The sequence below is a fragment of the Protopterus annectens genome, chromosome 9.part0 (assembly GCF_019279795.1).
Source record: "Protopterus annectens isolate FY-2018-M chromosome 9.part0, PAN1.0, whole genome shotgun sequence".
Classification (NCBI taxonomy): domain Eukaryota; kingdom Metazoa; phylum Chordata; order Ceratodontiformes; family Protopteridae; genus Protopterus; species Protopterus annectens.
Window position 1 is genome coordinate 683,404,874 of NC_056743.1, and position 16,774 is coordinate 683,421,647.

At 38.7% G+C, this 16,774-nt stretch overlaps 1 protein-coding gene across 1 annotated transcript in view; it reads left to right on the plus strand.

Annotated features, from left to right (window-relative positions):
* Positions 1-770: 770 nt before the first annotated feature.
* The window catches only part of LOC122811444 (neural proliferation differentiation and control protein 1-like), a 311,459-nt gene continuing 295,455 nt past the window's right edge, over positions 771-16,774 (plus strand). Inside the window, exon 1 of the mRNA XM_044083289.1 lies at positions 771-1,001. Within this exon, the coding sequence (XP_043939224.1) occupies positions 917-1,001 (85 nt within the window). The 5' untranslated portion in view covers positions 771-916. The remainder of the gene's footprint in view (positions 1,002-16,774) is intronic.

A 16,774-nucleotide genomic window follows, 5' to 3' on the forward strand; every position in this document is an offset into this window, starting at 1 on the left:
CACTGAAGTCAGAATTTGGAGTCTATGACATAACATACTGTAGCAGCAGGAGCTATTGTATATGAATGGAATGTGATGCATTTATTTATTTATTTTTATATGACAAGCATACCCCTTTTCATCAGAGGTCTGGAGAGAAAAGATCTACATTAAAACTACATACAACTTTTATACAGACTTAGTACAAAAGCAAAAATATGTTTAAAAGAGAAATATATACAATATGTTAAATTGTTAACATATAATCTATCTGGGACACACCTTTCTGAAGTATATGATCAGCAAGTGAGCACCTTGCAGCTATTTGTATGGTATGATATATCTTTATTCAGTACACACACAACACAGAAGCAACTAATACCTGGTGCAACAATAACTATCTACTTCTGCCAAAGAAGCAGCTGCAATGTTACGCAATACTGAGTTTAGAACAAAGAAAGAAGCAGGTAGAGAGGTAATCTAAGAATCATAAATCTGTGTAAATGCTTCTAGACAAAAAAAAGCACACACACACACACACACACACACATATATATATATATATATATATATATATATATATATATATATTTGTGGGATTAATTTATAGTCCAAACCCTGCTGATGTTTCTGTTTTGGTTAGAAACACTGATAAATCATGAAAGTCTGAGAGCCTGCAGTCAGCAGCTGCGTGACCAACTGCAGACACCTAACTCCTCCCACTCCACTCCCATTGGCTGTCCTTTCAGTGACACAACCAGAGTCCCCTCCATCCTCTGCCTCTGTCTCTGTTGACTCCAAACTAACTTCATTCATAACACAGGCTGCTGGATCCCTCCAAGCTTACATCAATGAAAAATCCACACGCAGCCTTGCACTGAGAGGGAGGGGGGGTTCAGACTCAAGTCTCCAGCCTTCATGTCAGCTACCGGCAGAAATGAGTAGAGTACACAGCAGTCAAGGCAAGCGTGTAGCCCTTCCTTTCCTCACCTGGCTGGTATTCCTGAACATGACCATGGCAGGTGAGTATGACAAATTGTTTCAGTTTTTGTTTATAATCTGTTGAAATGAAAGAAAATTCTAAGGTCACACATCTAATAGTAAGTCAAATGTTTCCAAGCAGATTGCATGTCTGCTCTTCCATTTTGAAAGCCTGTTATATTTAGAAGAAAAAGACTGATATACTAAAAATAATATAACATGCTGAGTAAAAATATATTAGCTTTTATCAATTCCTTTTTTTATTTTACATTGCTTCCCTATTGTATGATCTACTTAGTTTAACTGCCTAGAACACTGAGTGTGTTATAATTAACCTAAAGGACCTACGTGTGAATAAGGTATCATTAAGCTGGGCAACTTCCTTCCCTTATTTGCTAACATTCTCTAGGTGAGATGGTGTCATATATTGTAGCATCTTGTTTTCATGTAAGTCCCATGGAGGGCAACATTTCTTAGAAGGGTATAAAGTCATATAAAATACTTAAACATAGGCTACATTGCTCACAGAAACAAAAAAGCCTGAAAGATAAATGTATCTAAACATTTCTTAAATGTAAGCACTGCACGTTTTGAAAAAAGAAATTAATCAACCAGCTATACAGAAGTTAAGAAAAATAGCATATAATTGCAACAGTATGACCTAATAAAAAATAAGAAACTGGTAAAAGAGTTTTTCAGACTGCCATCAGGAGGATAAATTAAATTGCTTTTTATCATTAAATATTGTTGACAATATATGCTCTCTTTTAATGAATGTGACAATTTCCGTTTTTATAGAATATAATTTCATTGCTGCTTTGTGTGTATATTTTGTTATTTTTCAATTGTATAACTTAGTTGATGGTATTACATGCAGAACACTAATTAGAAGGAAAGAGGAATTCTGAGTGTGTCTCTTTTCAGGTTTTTGTGTATCATTTCGCCTTTAACTATCCTATAAGGTGCTATAATTTATAAATAACTGCATGTTGGCAGGAATGGGGTCACATGTTCAGAATCACAGCAGAAGCGTTACTCTTGTAAGTGATAAAGTGTGGAATTCTGAACGGTTTATTTCAATAGTTAGGTGACACAATAGGATACTGACAGTATGCATCAGTGTTGTCAGTAACCAAAACACTTTTTCTGTGGAGCTACAGCAGAATCGAGGCTATCATCAGGTATCGTTTGAATATGAGCATGTTTCTTCCCACTGAAATTAGAAATAGAGGATCCTCAAACCTAATTATATTCTTTATCTCAGGTATAAAATGAAATGCCAGGCCATAAATCTGCAAATGTATTTTATATAAAAATAAATTTGCACATTGCAGCCTGGCTAATAGGCAGGATCAGACTCCACATTATATAAGTGGATGCAAGCCATGGAAAAAAATAGTGATTTAGTGGATCACATTCTAGCTTAGGGCTCTAAATAGTGAAAAGTTCATTACTTCTAGCCCCAAACAAATGATCACTGTATTGGGTGAAGACTGTTGGATGGGCGAGTCTGATGGTTCCCTCTGTGATACCATTTTTACACCCATCACACACAAATCGGCAAGTACGTGAGTAGTTCTTTTGCCATTCATAAGCTCATGACCTTCATTTCTAGTCTTCGGTTTGATTCCCTCAGTTTCTACTTGCAAACTGAGCAAGTCTCTTATGCAGATAGTGCTGTCAAACTACCCATGAAAACAACCACATGACCTCAGGCACCCAGTGGGCTTATCTGAAGAGAAAATTAAAAGGATAGCTCTACATGTAATACTTTACCCCCCACATTAGTATAGTAGTGTGATACAATGCCTATAGATGTAAGGGCCTGTTTATGCTTTTAATCACATCTGGGGGATTGTTCTATGAGGCGTTAGTTCACTTATAAAAATAATTTTCTAGCAATAGTTCTGGGAAGCACACTGAGTTGTGTTATACATGATATGTTCACAGACTGATAACACAGCATTGTTTTCAAAAGAGCATGAGTGAAAGGAATTCTGCTCCTCTCTAATAGTCATGCAGAACCGATTAGGTACATTCTTTACACTGTCAGAGGAAGCAGCCTGACAAAGAAAATCACTGTTGTTTCTGACAGCAACTTAAAATTCATCTACATCTGGTAAGTGGATGCCATCTGGGATATGAACAGAGTTAATTGGAATATATATTTTTTCAGTTCTAATTCAAGGGTGGAATTTATTAGATGCAACTGTCAGACTGAAATGTAGGGTGAGGGAGGGCATGCTTGCTCTATCAAGCATTAACAAGAATGTCATATTCAGCTTGCTAGAAATCACAACTAACAAAAATACATTTGAAGGCTGTCTAGGAAAGATACCATGATACTTTCATTGTGAATACTAAATGAGGTAATCGGAGTATCATACACAGAGATATGTAAAGCTGGCAGAAGCCTTGGTTGCATTGTTTGAATACTAAAGGAGAAAAAAAACATAGTTAACTACACAAAGATGTATTACATTTATTGGAAAGCTTTTAGTTATGCCTTTAATGCATTTAGACAAGCAATAAGACAAAGCCATGACATACACACACACACACACACACACACATATATATATATATATATATATATATATATATATATATATAAAAAATATATATATATATATATATATATATATATATATATATATATATATATTTTTTTTTTTTGTTACAGTATGTATGCATGTTTTTAGTTCTTGGAGATAATGGTTACTTTTTGTCTAAGAACCATGCAAGAAAGCTGAGAGACACTGAAATATTAATGGAAGTATTTAACATAAGGACTAAAATGCATGTAGAACATGTTACATGCAGAGGCAGTGAGTGGTGCAACAACTTCTCTTTCCTAGGAGGAACTGACATATTTCTATAAGAACCTGCTGTTACAAAACCACATAGCAACAGCAGGAGTAAAAGCTAGACACATTCCTGACGGAGAATGTTTCTGAGAGCTGCATGGTATGAGGGGAATACTACGAGGCTGGACAGGGTCCTAAAGGAGGTGGTACTGAGGAATAGACAGCCAGAGTAAGGGATAACACCGGAACACTGAGAATCCTATGTAAGAAATGCACTAAGTGATGCTGTTATGCAATAGCCCTAATTTTAAGTGGCAAGCATAAACAGAGGTAATGCAGAATGCAGAATTAATAGCTGTCAGCCTTTATTCTCCCAAATGTGTAACACTACCTCTTATAATGTAGAATATATGGGCAAAACATGGAACGCACTGACAGCTTACTAACAATTTCAGCATTATTTGATGAATTAATGATTCAGTGTTACTTGCCATGGATGATAGTGAAAACAATTATTACAAATGAATGTGTGACAGAACCTTTCAGTGTGGAACATTGAGGAACATGGGCGTTTTAAGACTCAAAACGAGGAATGTTCCTCATAATGAGGTACACTTGAGAGGTATAAGATGAGCTAGTGATGAAGACTAACAATGCCAACAGCTCAGACCACAGCTTCCCTGTACTTTCTCCCAGACTGTGGCAGTCTCACCCTCACAATCTCACTAATAATACAAACTATTCTTAAGTTTAGACCTCACTTCAACAGTATTTAATGAAATAATGTGAATGCAACAGCCAGCATGCAGAACATATCACATAATTAACAAAAGTTTCTTCTGAATGCAGTTCCTCTTGTTACACCTTCTCTGTCTCCAGTCTTCATGGTACCTGGATGATTCTGCCTTATATAAATATGTACATATTTTCTCTGTTTGCATGCAGTTTGTTTTGTTCTATATTCCTCACCTGTGTTTGTGCTATCTGAAACATTTTTGTTGTTACTGCTTTGCAGTAAACAGGCTGAACTTGCATGCAGTCCCTTATACATTATACCTTTGCTACCTCCATTCTTCATTGCAACTTATATTATTCTGCATTGTGTGACTATGTACAGAGTATCTCAGTCTATAAGCACATTGTTTTATTGTCTTTGTTTAGCTGTGATCATTTTACTTAAAACATGTTTGTTGTTACTGTTTTGAATGAAACCCGAGCTGAGCCTGTAATTGGTCATGCTCTGTTCAGTGCTATACCCCAGTAACCAAAATGTAAATAAATAAGTAAACAAAGAAACAATAACACAACATGAGTAAAGGTAATACGTATGCATGTACACTCATAAGGAAGAAAGACTAAAACAGAATTTTAGACAGCTTTAGTAAGCAGATTCATAGGTTCATAGGAGATTACTAAGCTAATGGCTTAAGGGCCCTTACAAGCCTAGCCAATATAACCCGATTTTACCCAATATATGGGCCCTAGGGGGCAAATCAGGTGTGAATTTGTGAGTCCCCATCTATTGATCCAAACTGTGTTTGAAGAGGGCCAAGAAAAGGCTCTGCTTAATGTGAATAGGAAGCCTGTTCCAAAAAAGGGGCAATCTCTGAGACACATATCTATCTCTCTAGCATATTTTGTTTAAGTCGCTAAGTTTAGACCCCTAGATCAGGTGATCTTCATACTGTTTGACTTGCAGATATGTAGCAAATCCATTAGGGATGGATTTGTGAGTGCCTTTTAGGTCAGGCATAGGTCACCCCCTTAATAATCGGTCTATTCCTCATAAAATTTGTGTTTCTCTGGCACTTCATTGGGGAATAAAGTCAATAAATAATGACAGTCATTTGAGTTTTAGACTTTGTATCCTTGAGAAAATGCATACTAACAAAACATTTTATTCTAGCAACTTTCTAAGGTTATAAAAGCAATAATTGAAATTAGTCCCTGTTTATGGGCCTTTATTCCCCCCATTATTTTTGACTTTGTCCAGATTCTTTGTGCTAAGAGGTTGAGAGCTATGATGCCCAGTTTTGTGAGTTTATTTATAATACCTGAGTGGGGAATAGTGACAAATGCCTTGGCCAGGTCAAGGTAGGTGATATACACTGTTTTACCCTTATCAGTGGCCTTAGTAACTTTCTCAAAGAAATCCACCAGAATCAGTAGGCATGACCCGCCCTTGACAAAGACGAATTGGGTCAGATCCAGTGTTTGGAGGTCTCCTATGTCATTATTTATCAGGTCCATGATTATTCTTTAAATGGCCTTACATATAAGACTAGTCAAACTTATGGGTCTGTAATTCCCAGGGTCAGTAGATGGTCTCCCTTTACACAGAGGTATGACTGTTGCTGTCCTCCACTCTTTCAGGATAAAGCCAGTCCTGAGGCTGTGGTTAAATAGAGATCCTAATAGTTTATTTTATTTATTTATTTTATTTTACATTTGTTTACCGAGAAAGTCCGACTGGACACAGGTCCTTTTTCAGCGGAGGCCCGGGGAGAAAAGCTCTACATTACAATACATAACATGAGAGTAAAAAGAAGTAGAACATACATACATATGGCATATATACACGTCAGGACAACATGCTAGTGATCAACAAACATACATATAGCATATATACACACACACCAGGACATCATGCTAGTGATTAACATTTCTTACAATAGACAATCAGAGGTATGTTGTTTTTTCTTTTGCAGTTATAAGTTTTGTAAGGTAAATGTACACGGGTTTGGAAGCATTCAAGGGAGGAACTGTTCATACATAGCTGTACCCTGACAAATTCTCTTGGTATGGATTAGCCTGGTGAGTGGCATGAGCATAGCCAGTTACTTAGATAGTGGGTTTTCAGGAGTTTTTTGAATTGACTAGAGGAGTACGTAGAAGTTATTTGGCTTGGTAGTGTGTTCCAGGTTTTGGCAATGGTGTTGGCAAAGAGGGACTTATCAGCTTCATCTTTATGTTTGATTACAGTTATGAGGTTCTGCTTACTAGATCTTAAGGCTCTAGAGGGAATGTGGGGCTGAATTAGGTGCTGAAGTGCTGGGGTTATCTCAGGAAGGTAGTAGAGTTTGTGTGCTATAGAGAGTTGATTAAGTAGAAGTATATGAGGCAACTCAAGCCAGTTGAGTTGCTTAAGGGATAGACAGTGGTGGGACCTATATGAGGCTTCAGTAGCAAACTTGGCATTCTTGTTGTAGCAAGATTCCATTTTGGTCTATAATAGGCCTGAGAAGTCCTGATTTAAGCTGTTTAAGAGACAACCTAGTATATTGTCAGGCCCCATTGAAGACATGTTTTTAGCTTTAGAGAGAACAGTGGCAACCTGTTCTTTGGTGATAATTTGCACTGGAGTGGTGGAGGGGATTTTAGAACTGGGGGTGCTGGGGAGGTTCATAGGTTGGTACTAGGCTATCAGCCCTAGGGCCTATACAAGCCTAGCCATAACAATTCCCTGGCTATTTCTTAGGACAGTATTTACTTCCCTAGACCCCTGTCTAGCAGGGCGACTGATGTGATCCCCAGGGTGAATTTCCTATCTCCCATCCAGTCATCAAGATTCCTTTTGAAGAGGGCCAAAGAGGCACTCTGCTTGACATGTATGGGCAGTCTATTCCAGAGTCTGGGGAGTCTCTGGGTCAGGAACCTATCCCACCAGCATGTTTTGTTCATAGTGATGACAAGGTTTAGATCCGTGGAGCATGTGTCTATGAGGGATTGGGATTTCTTTAAGTGTAGCATGTCCAACAGCTCTGAGTTTGACATGGTCTTGTGTGTTAAGCAGAGATCGCCTCTGAGTAGAAGATATGTGACAGAGTATAGGTGATGTTTTTAGACGGTCAGCATAGGGCATCTGCTTTAGGCCTGTGATTCTTTTATTGAGGTATTTCTGTGGCCTTTCCAGTTGTTGCAGATGTCTTTTGAGGTACATACCAAATGGGGCATTGTATTCTATAATGGGTCTAATGAGGGATGAGTACAGTGGGACAATGACCTCCTTTTTTCTGGATGAAAAGCCCTTAGTGATGAGGTGTGCCACATAGAAGGATTTCCTGACTATTGTGGCCATGTGGTTATCGAAGGTGAGACCACTGTCCACCTGTGTCCCTAAGTCTCTTATCGCACTTTCAGTGTTTAGTGTACTGCCACCTATGTGGTAATTTATGGGTACATGTTTTTTCCCAAAGGGGATAACTGTACATTTCTTGGCATTGAGCTTGAGCCTATGGTTCTGGCACCAAGCATCTGTTTCTGTAAGGCCCTTTTGTAGAATATCCACATCATTTGGGGATTCAGTAATGGCTCCCAGTTTGCAGTCATCTGCAAAATTTGTTAGCCAGAGTCCCTTAATGTTGGCCTGTACTTCAGAGAACTAGATGCCAAACAAGAGCGGTCCCAGGACTGAACCCTGAGGTACTCCACTTGTCACTTGTCTGGAGCTGGATTTGGAGTCGGCTACTTTTACAGTGTGGATTCTGCCAGTAAGTCAGTTGGCAACCCATCGAGTGACATAGGGAAATTTGAGCTGAATTTGTTGGCCAGCAGATTTGTTATGTCTTCCAGCTGAGTGTAGGTGATGCCATGTACAACTAATTCCGCACATCTTTGGCTGTTGTCCTTAAGATTGCAAACATAACGGAAAAAACGCTTTATGATTATCTTTAGCTTTGTATGCTATTATTACCTCAAAGTCTGCCTTCAGAGATTTAACTAGTACCTGACTCACTTGTTTAGACTAATGAGAAACCTGTTTTTCTGTTGTGCACATTCCCTCTTACTTCTCAACAGGATTTTCTTTCTTTTGTTGTACAACCTTTTAATAATAGGGGTCCATCAAGGTGGCTTGTTTTTGCAGTTTGACCTGGGTTTATTTCGGTCTGGTATTGCCATTTTTATACAGTTGTTTATATGGTCATACAGAGCTTTTGTATATGCCTCTGCATAGGTTTCTGTGGTTTCTGGATTAGGGGTGCTTGAAAATAAGCAATGCTGTCCCTTAATAGGGGGTACTTTACCTTAGAGAAGTTTTAAAGTTTTTGGGATTAGGTGAGGGGACTAGTTTTACCTTTATTTCAAGGGAGACCACTTTATGATCTGATCTTACTAGTGAGGACATAACAATGAGGGGGTGGGGATGGGGGGGGTGAGCACTCTCCCTTATTTGTGAGCATCAGATCTAGGATATTTGTTCCGCTAGTGGGAGTGCAGACTATCTGCTCCAGAGCATTTGAATTTACAAAGTCAAGAAATCTTTGGGCTTACATGTTAGTGGTTGTGTATGCCTCCCAATTAATAGGGGATTGTTAAAATCACCTATGAGTATGGTATTGGGCTGGATGGTGAGAAATTCTAGTAACTTCAGGTATGATGCATGGGTTTCCTGGTTCATAGTGGGGGACCTGTAGCTAGCAAGAATATGGTAATGAATTTTTCCCATGGCTAGTTGGACATGGAGTAGCTCAAGCATGTCATATCATTCAACCAGCCTTGATGTGTGCTTATCCTTTATGTAGATAGATACACCTCCACCATTAGCTCTTTCATGTTCAGTGGGTGGTCAGAAAGCTGGAGTGCATTCCATGGCTTTGAACCATATTTCAGTAACTACACAGTGAATGAAGGCATTCCAAAGGCCTCACCCTGTGTACTCTAGAAAAAAAAATAACATGCAAAATACCAAGAAATGCATCATTGGCTTTTCAGAATTAGCACTTTTTTCTTCTAAGTAAAATACTTCATTTGAATAAACTTGTTTACTGGCATTTCTCACAGCTTTAAGAAGGATTGTGCTAGGCTAGGCACATTTTTGAGGGAGATATGCATTGCAGAGAGCTTTATGACACCTTGTTCCTCTAGTTTTCTTGGAAACTTTTTGTGCCTGGATTTTTGATGGTTTCTGCTTGTTTTTTTCTGCTACAACATGTACATATGCATAGTCATTTGCATTTTTCCACACATTTTATTGATTGTCTTTTTTCCCTTGTTTTTTAATGTATAATTGATTTTATGGATGCTCAGTTTTAACAGTAAACTGGTGAAGCTCTATGTGTGAAAGTGCTTTTCTTTTTTTTGTTTTTAATCCATTTATGATTACAGTTTATATTTTGATTGTATTTTTATCTGTAATGCTTCTTTATATCACATATTTTCCAAGGTTACTACAGTGGGAGCTGTTTTCTTGATTCATGTGCCTGTTGTGTCTCTCACACACACACACACACACACACACACACACACACACACACACACACACACACACACACTTCTACACGTCAGCTCTCTGATTTTTTTTTTTGTTTTGTTTCTTTTTAGTTTTTGTTTTTTAGTTTAACACTCCTTTTGGAAGGATACTGTTGTCACCTTCTTGCTAGTTAAGGGAGCTTTATGACACCTTGTTCCTGTACGGAGACAGACTAGGAGTTAATTGCTAGTTCTGCACTTCAGTTTATTTGGACTTTGTTTTATTAGTACTCTTTTTGTTTCTTATTTTCATTTGGATTGTAAAAAATGACTTGTATTACATCAATTCATCCATCCACAGCCCATTTTGCACATGGGGTTGAGTGTCACTTCAGTGGTGACAATCATCTAGAGCCAAGGTTTACACAGCTGGATGTCTAGCCCTGCCTCAGTAGTTTGTCCACACCACACACTTACATTCAAACCTATGGCCAATTTAGAGTGTCCATTCCATCTACTGCATATCTTTGGAATGTGGGAGGAAACTGCAGCACCCAGAGGAAACCCACACGAACACAGTGGGACATGCAGACTCCGCACAGAAGGCACCCCAGCTGAGAATGAGAATGGAACGGGAACCTCTTGCTGTGAGGAGACAACACTATCCGCTGTACCACTGTACCATGCACTTGTGTTATATCAGGTTAGCTTTTAGTTGTAGGCTACCCTCATTACCATGTATGAGGTTCTCAAACATGAATTATGATGATGTGTGCTTTTTATGTATATATTAGTTTTTCATGGGTTAAAGCTGCTTTTGAAAAGTTGATCTGATAAAGTCCAGCTGGTGGACAATATCATAAATTGAAGCCGAGTTATTCCAGTGACTAAATCTGTTTGACTTTCTTTAGTATCTTCATAGGTGATGAATTAACATCTGAAGTTTTGGGCTGTTTATTACTGTTGCTTAATACTGTAAAGCTTAAGTGTTTTTTATTTTTCATTTTTCATAAATGACAAGGAAGTCAAGTCAGTCCTCTACCCTAACACTGAGAACAGCTATCTTCTTGCATCTCTGTTGTGGTTTTTGTACTTGCTCATTCTGTGACTCACTTTTTGTCATACACAGGGTTCCTGGATGTGAGGTGGATTTACTACAGCCATTGGTGATCTTTGTCATTTTACACTGTATAGTTAGGGTAACAGAAGAAAACTGTCTGGGGAGAATGTAACTGAGAGTAATCCATCACAAGTGATGACTCAGGAGTAGCCATATTTTCTGCAGAAGACTTGTAGTCATGGTTACAGAACATGAGGATTGGTAACACAGGACTACATCGATTATAAGGAGGCGATATTAAGAGTCAATTGCTTAAATAGGGGTAAGACATAACTAGACTGATTATGAGAGGGAAATATTGAGAGTTATGGCAAATAGGAGGGACACAGGACTAGACTGATTATGTAGGGGTAAGGACGATGAAGGATTAGACTGATTATGTATGCATAAGGATGACACAGAGTTAGACTGATTATGTAGAGGTAATGATGACACAGGGTGAAACTGATTATGTATGGATAAGGATGATACAGTGAGACTGATTATGTAGGGGTAATGATGACACAGGGCGAAACTGATTATGTACAGATAAGGGTGACACAGCATGAGACTGATTATGTACGGATAAGGATGACACAGGACAAGACTGATTAGGTACGGGAAAGGATGACACAGGACTAGACTGATTATGTAGGGGTAAGGATGAAACAGGACGAGACTGATTATGTAGGGGTAAAGATGAAACAGGATGACACTGATTATGTAGGGGTAAGGATGAAACAGGATGAGACTGATTATGTAGGGGTAAGGATGACACAGAACGAGACTGATTATGTAGGGGAAGGGATGACACAGGACTAGACTGATTACGTATGGATAAGAATGACACAGGATGAGACTGATTATGTAGGGGTAAGGATGACACAGAATGAGACTGATTATGTAGGGCTAAGGGTGACACAAACTGAGACTGATTATGTATGAGTAAGGATGACACAGGACGAGACTGATAATGTACAGCTAAGGATGACACTGATTATGTACAGGTAAGTATGACACAGGATGAGACTGATTATGTACGGATGAGGATGACACAGGATGAGACTGATTATCTAGGGCTAAGGATGACACAGGGCGAGACTGAATATGTAGGGTAAAGAATGACACAGAACAAGACTGTTTATGTACGGGTAAGGATGACACAGGACTAGACTAATTATGTAGGGGTAAGGATGACACAGTGTGAGACTGATTATGAGGCAGGCAACACAGGGTTACACAACATTAGTTGGGTTCCACATTGTATATAAGGTGCTTCTGCTACTGCTGTTCAATGTACCTGCTGACAATTCACATGACACCAAATACAGACTCTCAAAGACATATGTCACTGTAACAAAATTCAGCCAAGAGGAGGAGAAAAAATAATGTTCTTCGCAGGCACATTCTCTCCCTCCCTTGTGGATGTGCATGCATGCATGCATGCATACATACAGTGTCCCCTTGCAGGCACATTCTCTCCCTCCCTTGTGGATGTGCATGCATGCATGCATGCATACACACAGTGTCCCCTCGCAGGCACATTCTCTCCATCCCTTGTGGATGTGCATGCATGCATGCATGCATACACACAGTGTCCCCATGCAAGTTCTGAGTGTGTGGGGGTGTTATGCAGCAGACAGATGGAACACGGAAGATTACTCAGGAAGTACTAAGACTGCATATAATATGGAACTGACAAATTACTAAGAGATACTAGAAGATTTATGTAGCATGAATGTAGTACTACAACTGTAGGGATAATACAGAGATAAACAAGACTATAAAGTTAACTGTCTAACAGCACTAACTTTTATACAGAATGTGCTGGGTAGGACAGAATCAGGAAAATAGCTCAGGGAGTTATACAGCATGTGTTTTTGTACACAGCTCCTGAGACCAAATGGAGGTGAAAGTTGCAAAGTATGAGTAGGGGGAAGCACAATGCTAGAAACATTACCAAGGCAGCATGTCTTTACAGAAGTTTACAGTACATGTCAGGCTGACATACAACAAGTTACAATCAAAAGGATGATGCTATCTATGGTTTAACTAGCATTTGGTTAAAATGTGACTAACATATGCATATTGCTGGCCTGTGACAAACAGCACTCATAAATTAGAGCAAGTTCTTTATATAAATATATAAATCATATTTGACAGGGTAAAATTAACTAACTCATAAAATCTACTGGCATGCTTACACTGTCAGTCATAAACCAATAAATGTATTTATTTGTTGATTTAATCTTTTGGTAACCTGGTTAGTGAGGGACCCTAATACTCCATTTTCACTCGTACCCAGACAATTAAACAGTGACTCTGACATAGCAGAGAACAAAATTAATTTAAGATAACAATCAAACAGAAATGAAGTACAGTCAATAACCATCAATTCTGAAACATAAGAAGAAAATTCTACATATAATATAACTGTGGTGGCTAATATTGTCTTAGTAACTAGTAATAGGTACAGACCTCTTTGTCTCCAAGGTACTGAAAAAGAGTTTCATATTAATAGAAATTTGAGTATGAAGTGGTGTTAGGATTCAAAGTCTTAGTTTAAGCATAGTGCAGGATTATTTCCTATAAAATGTTTTCTGTGCAAAACATGAAGATTAGTAATTTACTACTAGGCTGGAATTAGTACAACTGACTTATTAATGGAATGGGGGAAGATTCAGTGATAGGCATTGTTAGGAGATAAATAGGGGAATCAGCATAGGCTGCAATCAGTACAGCTGATTTATTAATGGAATGGGGGAAGATTCAGTGATAGGCATTGTTAGGAGATAAATAGGGGAATCAGCATAGGCTACAGTCAGTACAGCTGATTTATTAATGGAATGGGGGAAGATTCAATGATAGGCATTGTTAGGAGATAAATAGGGGAATCAGCATAGGCTGCAATCAGTACAGCTGATTTATTAATGGAATGGGGGAAGATTCAATGATAGGCATTGTTAGGAGATAAATATGGGAATCAGCATAGGCTGCAGTCAGTACAGCTGATTTATTAATGGAATGGGGGAAGATTCAGTGATAGGCATTGTTAGGAGATAAATATGGGAATCAGCATAGGCTGCAATCAGTACAGCTGATTTATTAATGGAATGGGGGAAGATTCAATGACAGGCATTGTTAGGAGATAAATAGGGGAATCAGCATAGGCTGCAATCAGTACAGCTGATTTATTAATGGAATGGGGGAAGATTCAATGACAGGCATTGTTAGGAGATAAATAGGGGAATCAGCATAGGCTGCAATCAGTACAGCTGATTTATTAATGGAATGGGGGAAGATTCAATGATAGGCATTGTTAGGAGATAAATATGGGAATCAGCATAGGCTGCAGTCAGTACAGCTGATTTATTAATGGAATGGGGGAAGATTCAGTGATAGGCATTGTTAGGAGATAAATATGGGAATCAGCATAGGCTGCAATCAGTACAGCTGATTTATTAATGGAATGGGGGAAGATTCAATGATAGGCATTGTTAGGAGATAAATAGGGGAATCAGCATAGGCTGCAATCAGTACAGCTGATTTATTAATGGAATGGGGGAAGATTCAATGATAGGCATTGTTAGGAGATAAATAGGGGAATCAGCATAGGCTGCAATCAGTACAGCTGATTTATTAATGGAATGGGGGAAGATTCAATGATAGGCATTGCTGGAAGATAAATAGGGGAATCCAGAGATTTTGATGATTATGTATTTATTAGGAGATAATAGCAGGGAAAGAGTCAGTGGAAATGACTGGCAAGCCATTTTGAGACCGCATCAAAGTTTTAGCAAGGGCCTACTTTGCTCCAAGGATTAGAAAGACAGAAATGGAATATGCTCTTTCAGCCATCGTGAGAATCTTGTAACGAGGTTCTCTGTCTGCTGAGAGAAAGACAGAAGTTAGGCAAACATATTCTAAAATGTTTGAGTTTCTTAGATGGTTTCTACCTAGCAGTTGTTTGGAGTAAGTGCAATATGCCAGTTTGGTTGGAAATGACAAAGCATAGCAAAGGTACTATAAATCGTTGTTGTTTTGTGGGGGTTAACTTGTAGGTCTTTGGCTTTGAGGAAAGCACATGTATTTTCCAAATCCTTACTTAAGTCGCAAGTTAGCATCTCAGGTGATGTCGGACATAAAAAGGGCTATCCCCTTACAGACAGTGTGGCTTGAATATCTTAATGTTTTTCTGTTGGAAAGTAGTTGTACAGTAAAATTTCCATGACTAGTCATAGTGGAATTCCATGCATAATTTGCTGTAAAGTTGAGATGAAGACCTCCATCCTCGCATCAGTTTTCTAACCCCTTGCCATGGTTAAGGGTCACAGTAGTTGTGACCTGAGCAGGGTAAATCAGTCTTCAGCTCATCTCATTTGATTCCTAGGTGTTCCCAAACAGGTGAGAGATTGAAGCTGTCCAGTGTGTGCTTGGTCTGCTATGCAGCCTGTCCTCAGTCAACCAGACCTGGTACACCTCCTGCTGGAGGTGATAGAGAGCCTCGTGTCTAAGTGTACAAAGCAGTCAAATGATACCTTTTAACATAGAACACGAGACATTGATTTACTCTAAATCCTCCTGGATTGCTAATCTCCTCACTTTGTCATGGAAAGTAAGTTTAGCTGCCCTGCAGAAGAAGACTTTTTTTCTGCTACTTTATATATGATCTCTTCCATTCAGTCACATCCCAAATGTTTTGACCATAGGTGAAGACAGGGACACAGACTGACCAGTTAACTGAAAGTTCTGCCCTTGACTCAAGTCCCATTTGAGCACAACAGTCCAGTACAGCACCTACATTACTGACAGAGCTACTGGTCATTTTTCCAGTCCACACTACCTTCACTTGTAAGCAAGAGTCCTTGGTTCATAAACTCTTCAACTTGAAGTAGCCTAAACCTTTATTGCAAAGAACAGTCTTCTCTTTTTTTTTGTGATTAAACCATGACCTCTGAACCAGACAAACTGATTTCAATACTTGTTATTAATTTTAACTTTCATTTTTTTTTTTATTTTAAATTTAATTTTCACCACTGCAAGCACTACGCGTGCTGGTTTGGTTCTATATTACATGAACGAACAATCATAATGTTGAGTACAACATACTTGACGCACTTTGATCGATCGTTCATGTAATAGAAACCTTAAAACCCTGAAAAATACAAAATCGAACGATTTTGTTCGTCCCACACTTTCTCTATACTAACATACAACACACACACATACAACCAATGCATACAAATCCCTGCACACTCACATCATTCAAACACTTAAACAACTACACAAACACATCTACTTTTAAAACAAAGTGGGGGGGCTTTGCCTCCCACACCCCCCCTAACTAAATATACCAACTCCGAGATCACTCTACATTGGGAAAAGGGCAATTTCCCGGTAATCGCAAAGCGACTTCTCATACAAGCGATTACCGGGAAATTGCCCTTTCCCCAATGTAGATTATCGGGAAATTGCCCTTTTCCCAATGTACAGTGATCTCGGAGTTCATATATAAAAGAAAGCAGCCTCTTACCTAGTCATTCCAAACAGTGTAGCGTGTTTATGTCACACTCTACACTCACTAGCAAGGCCGACCAAAACATTTCGGAACTCCAGATTTCAACATTTCAAGTCCCCGATTACATGAACGTTTGTTCAAAGTGTGTTGAATATGTTGTACTCGACATTTTGTTCATGCATGTAATATAGACCCAGCTGC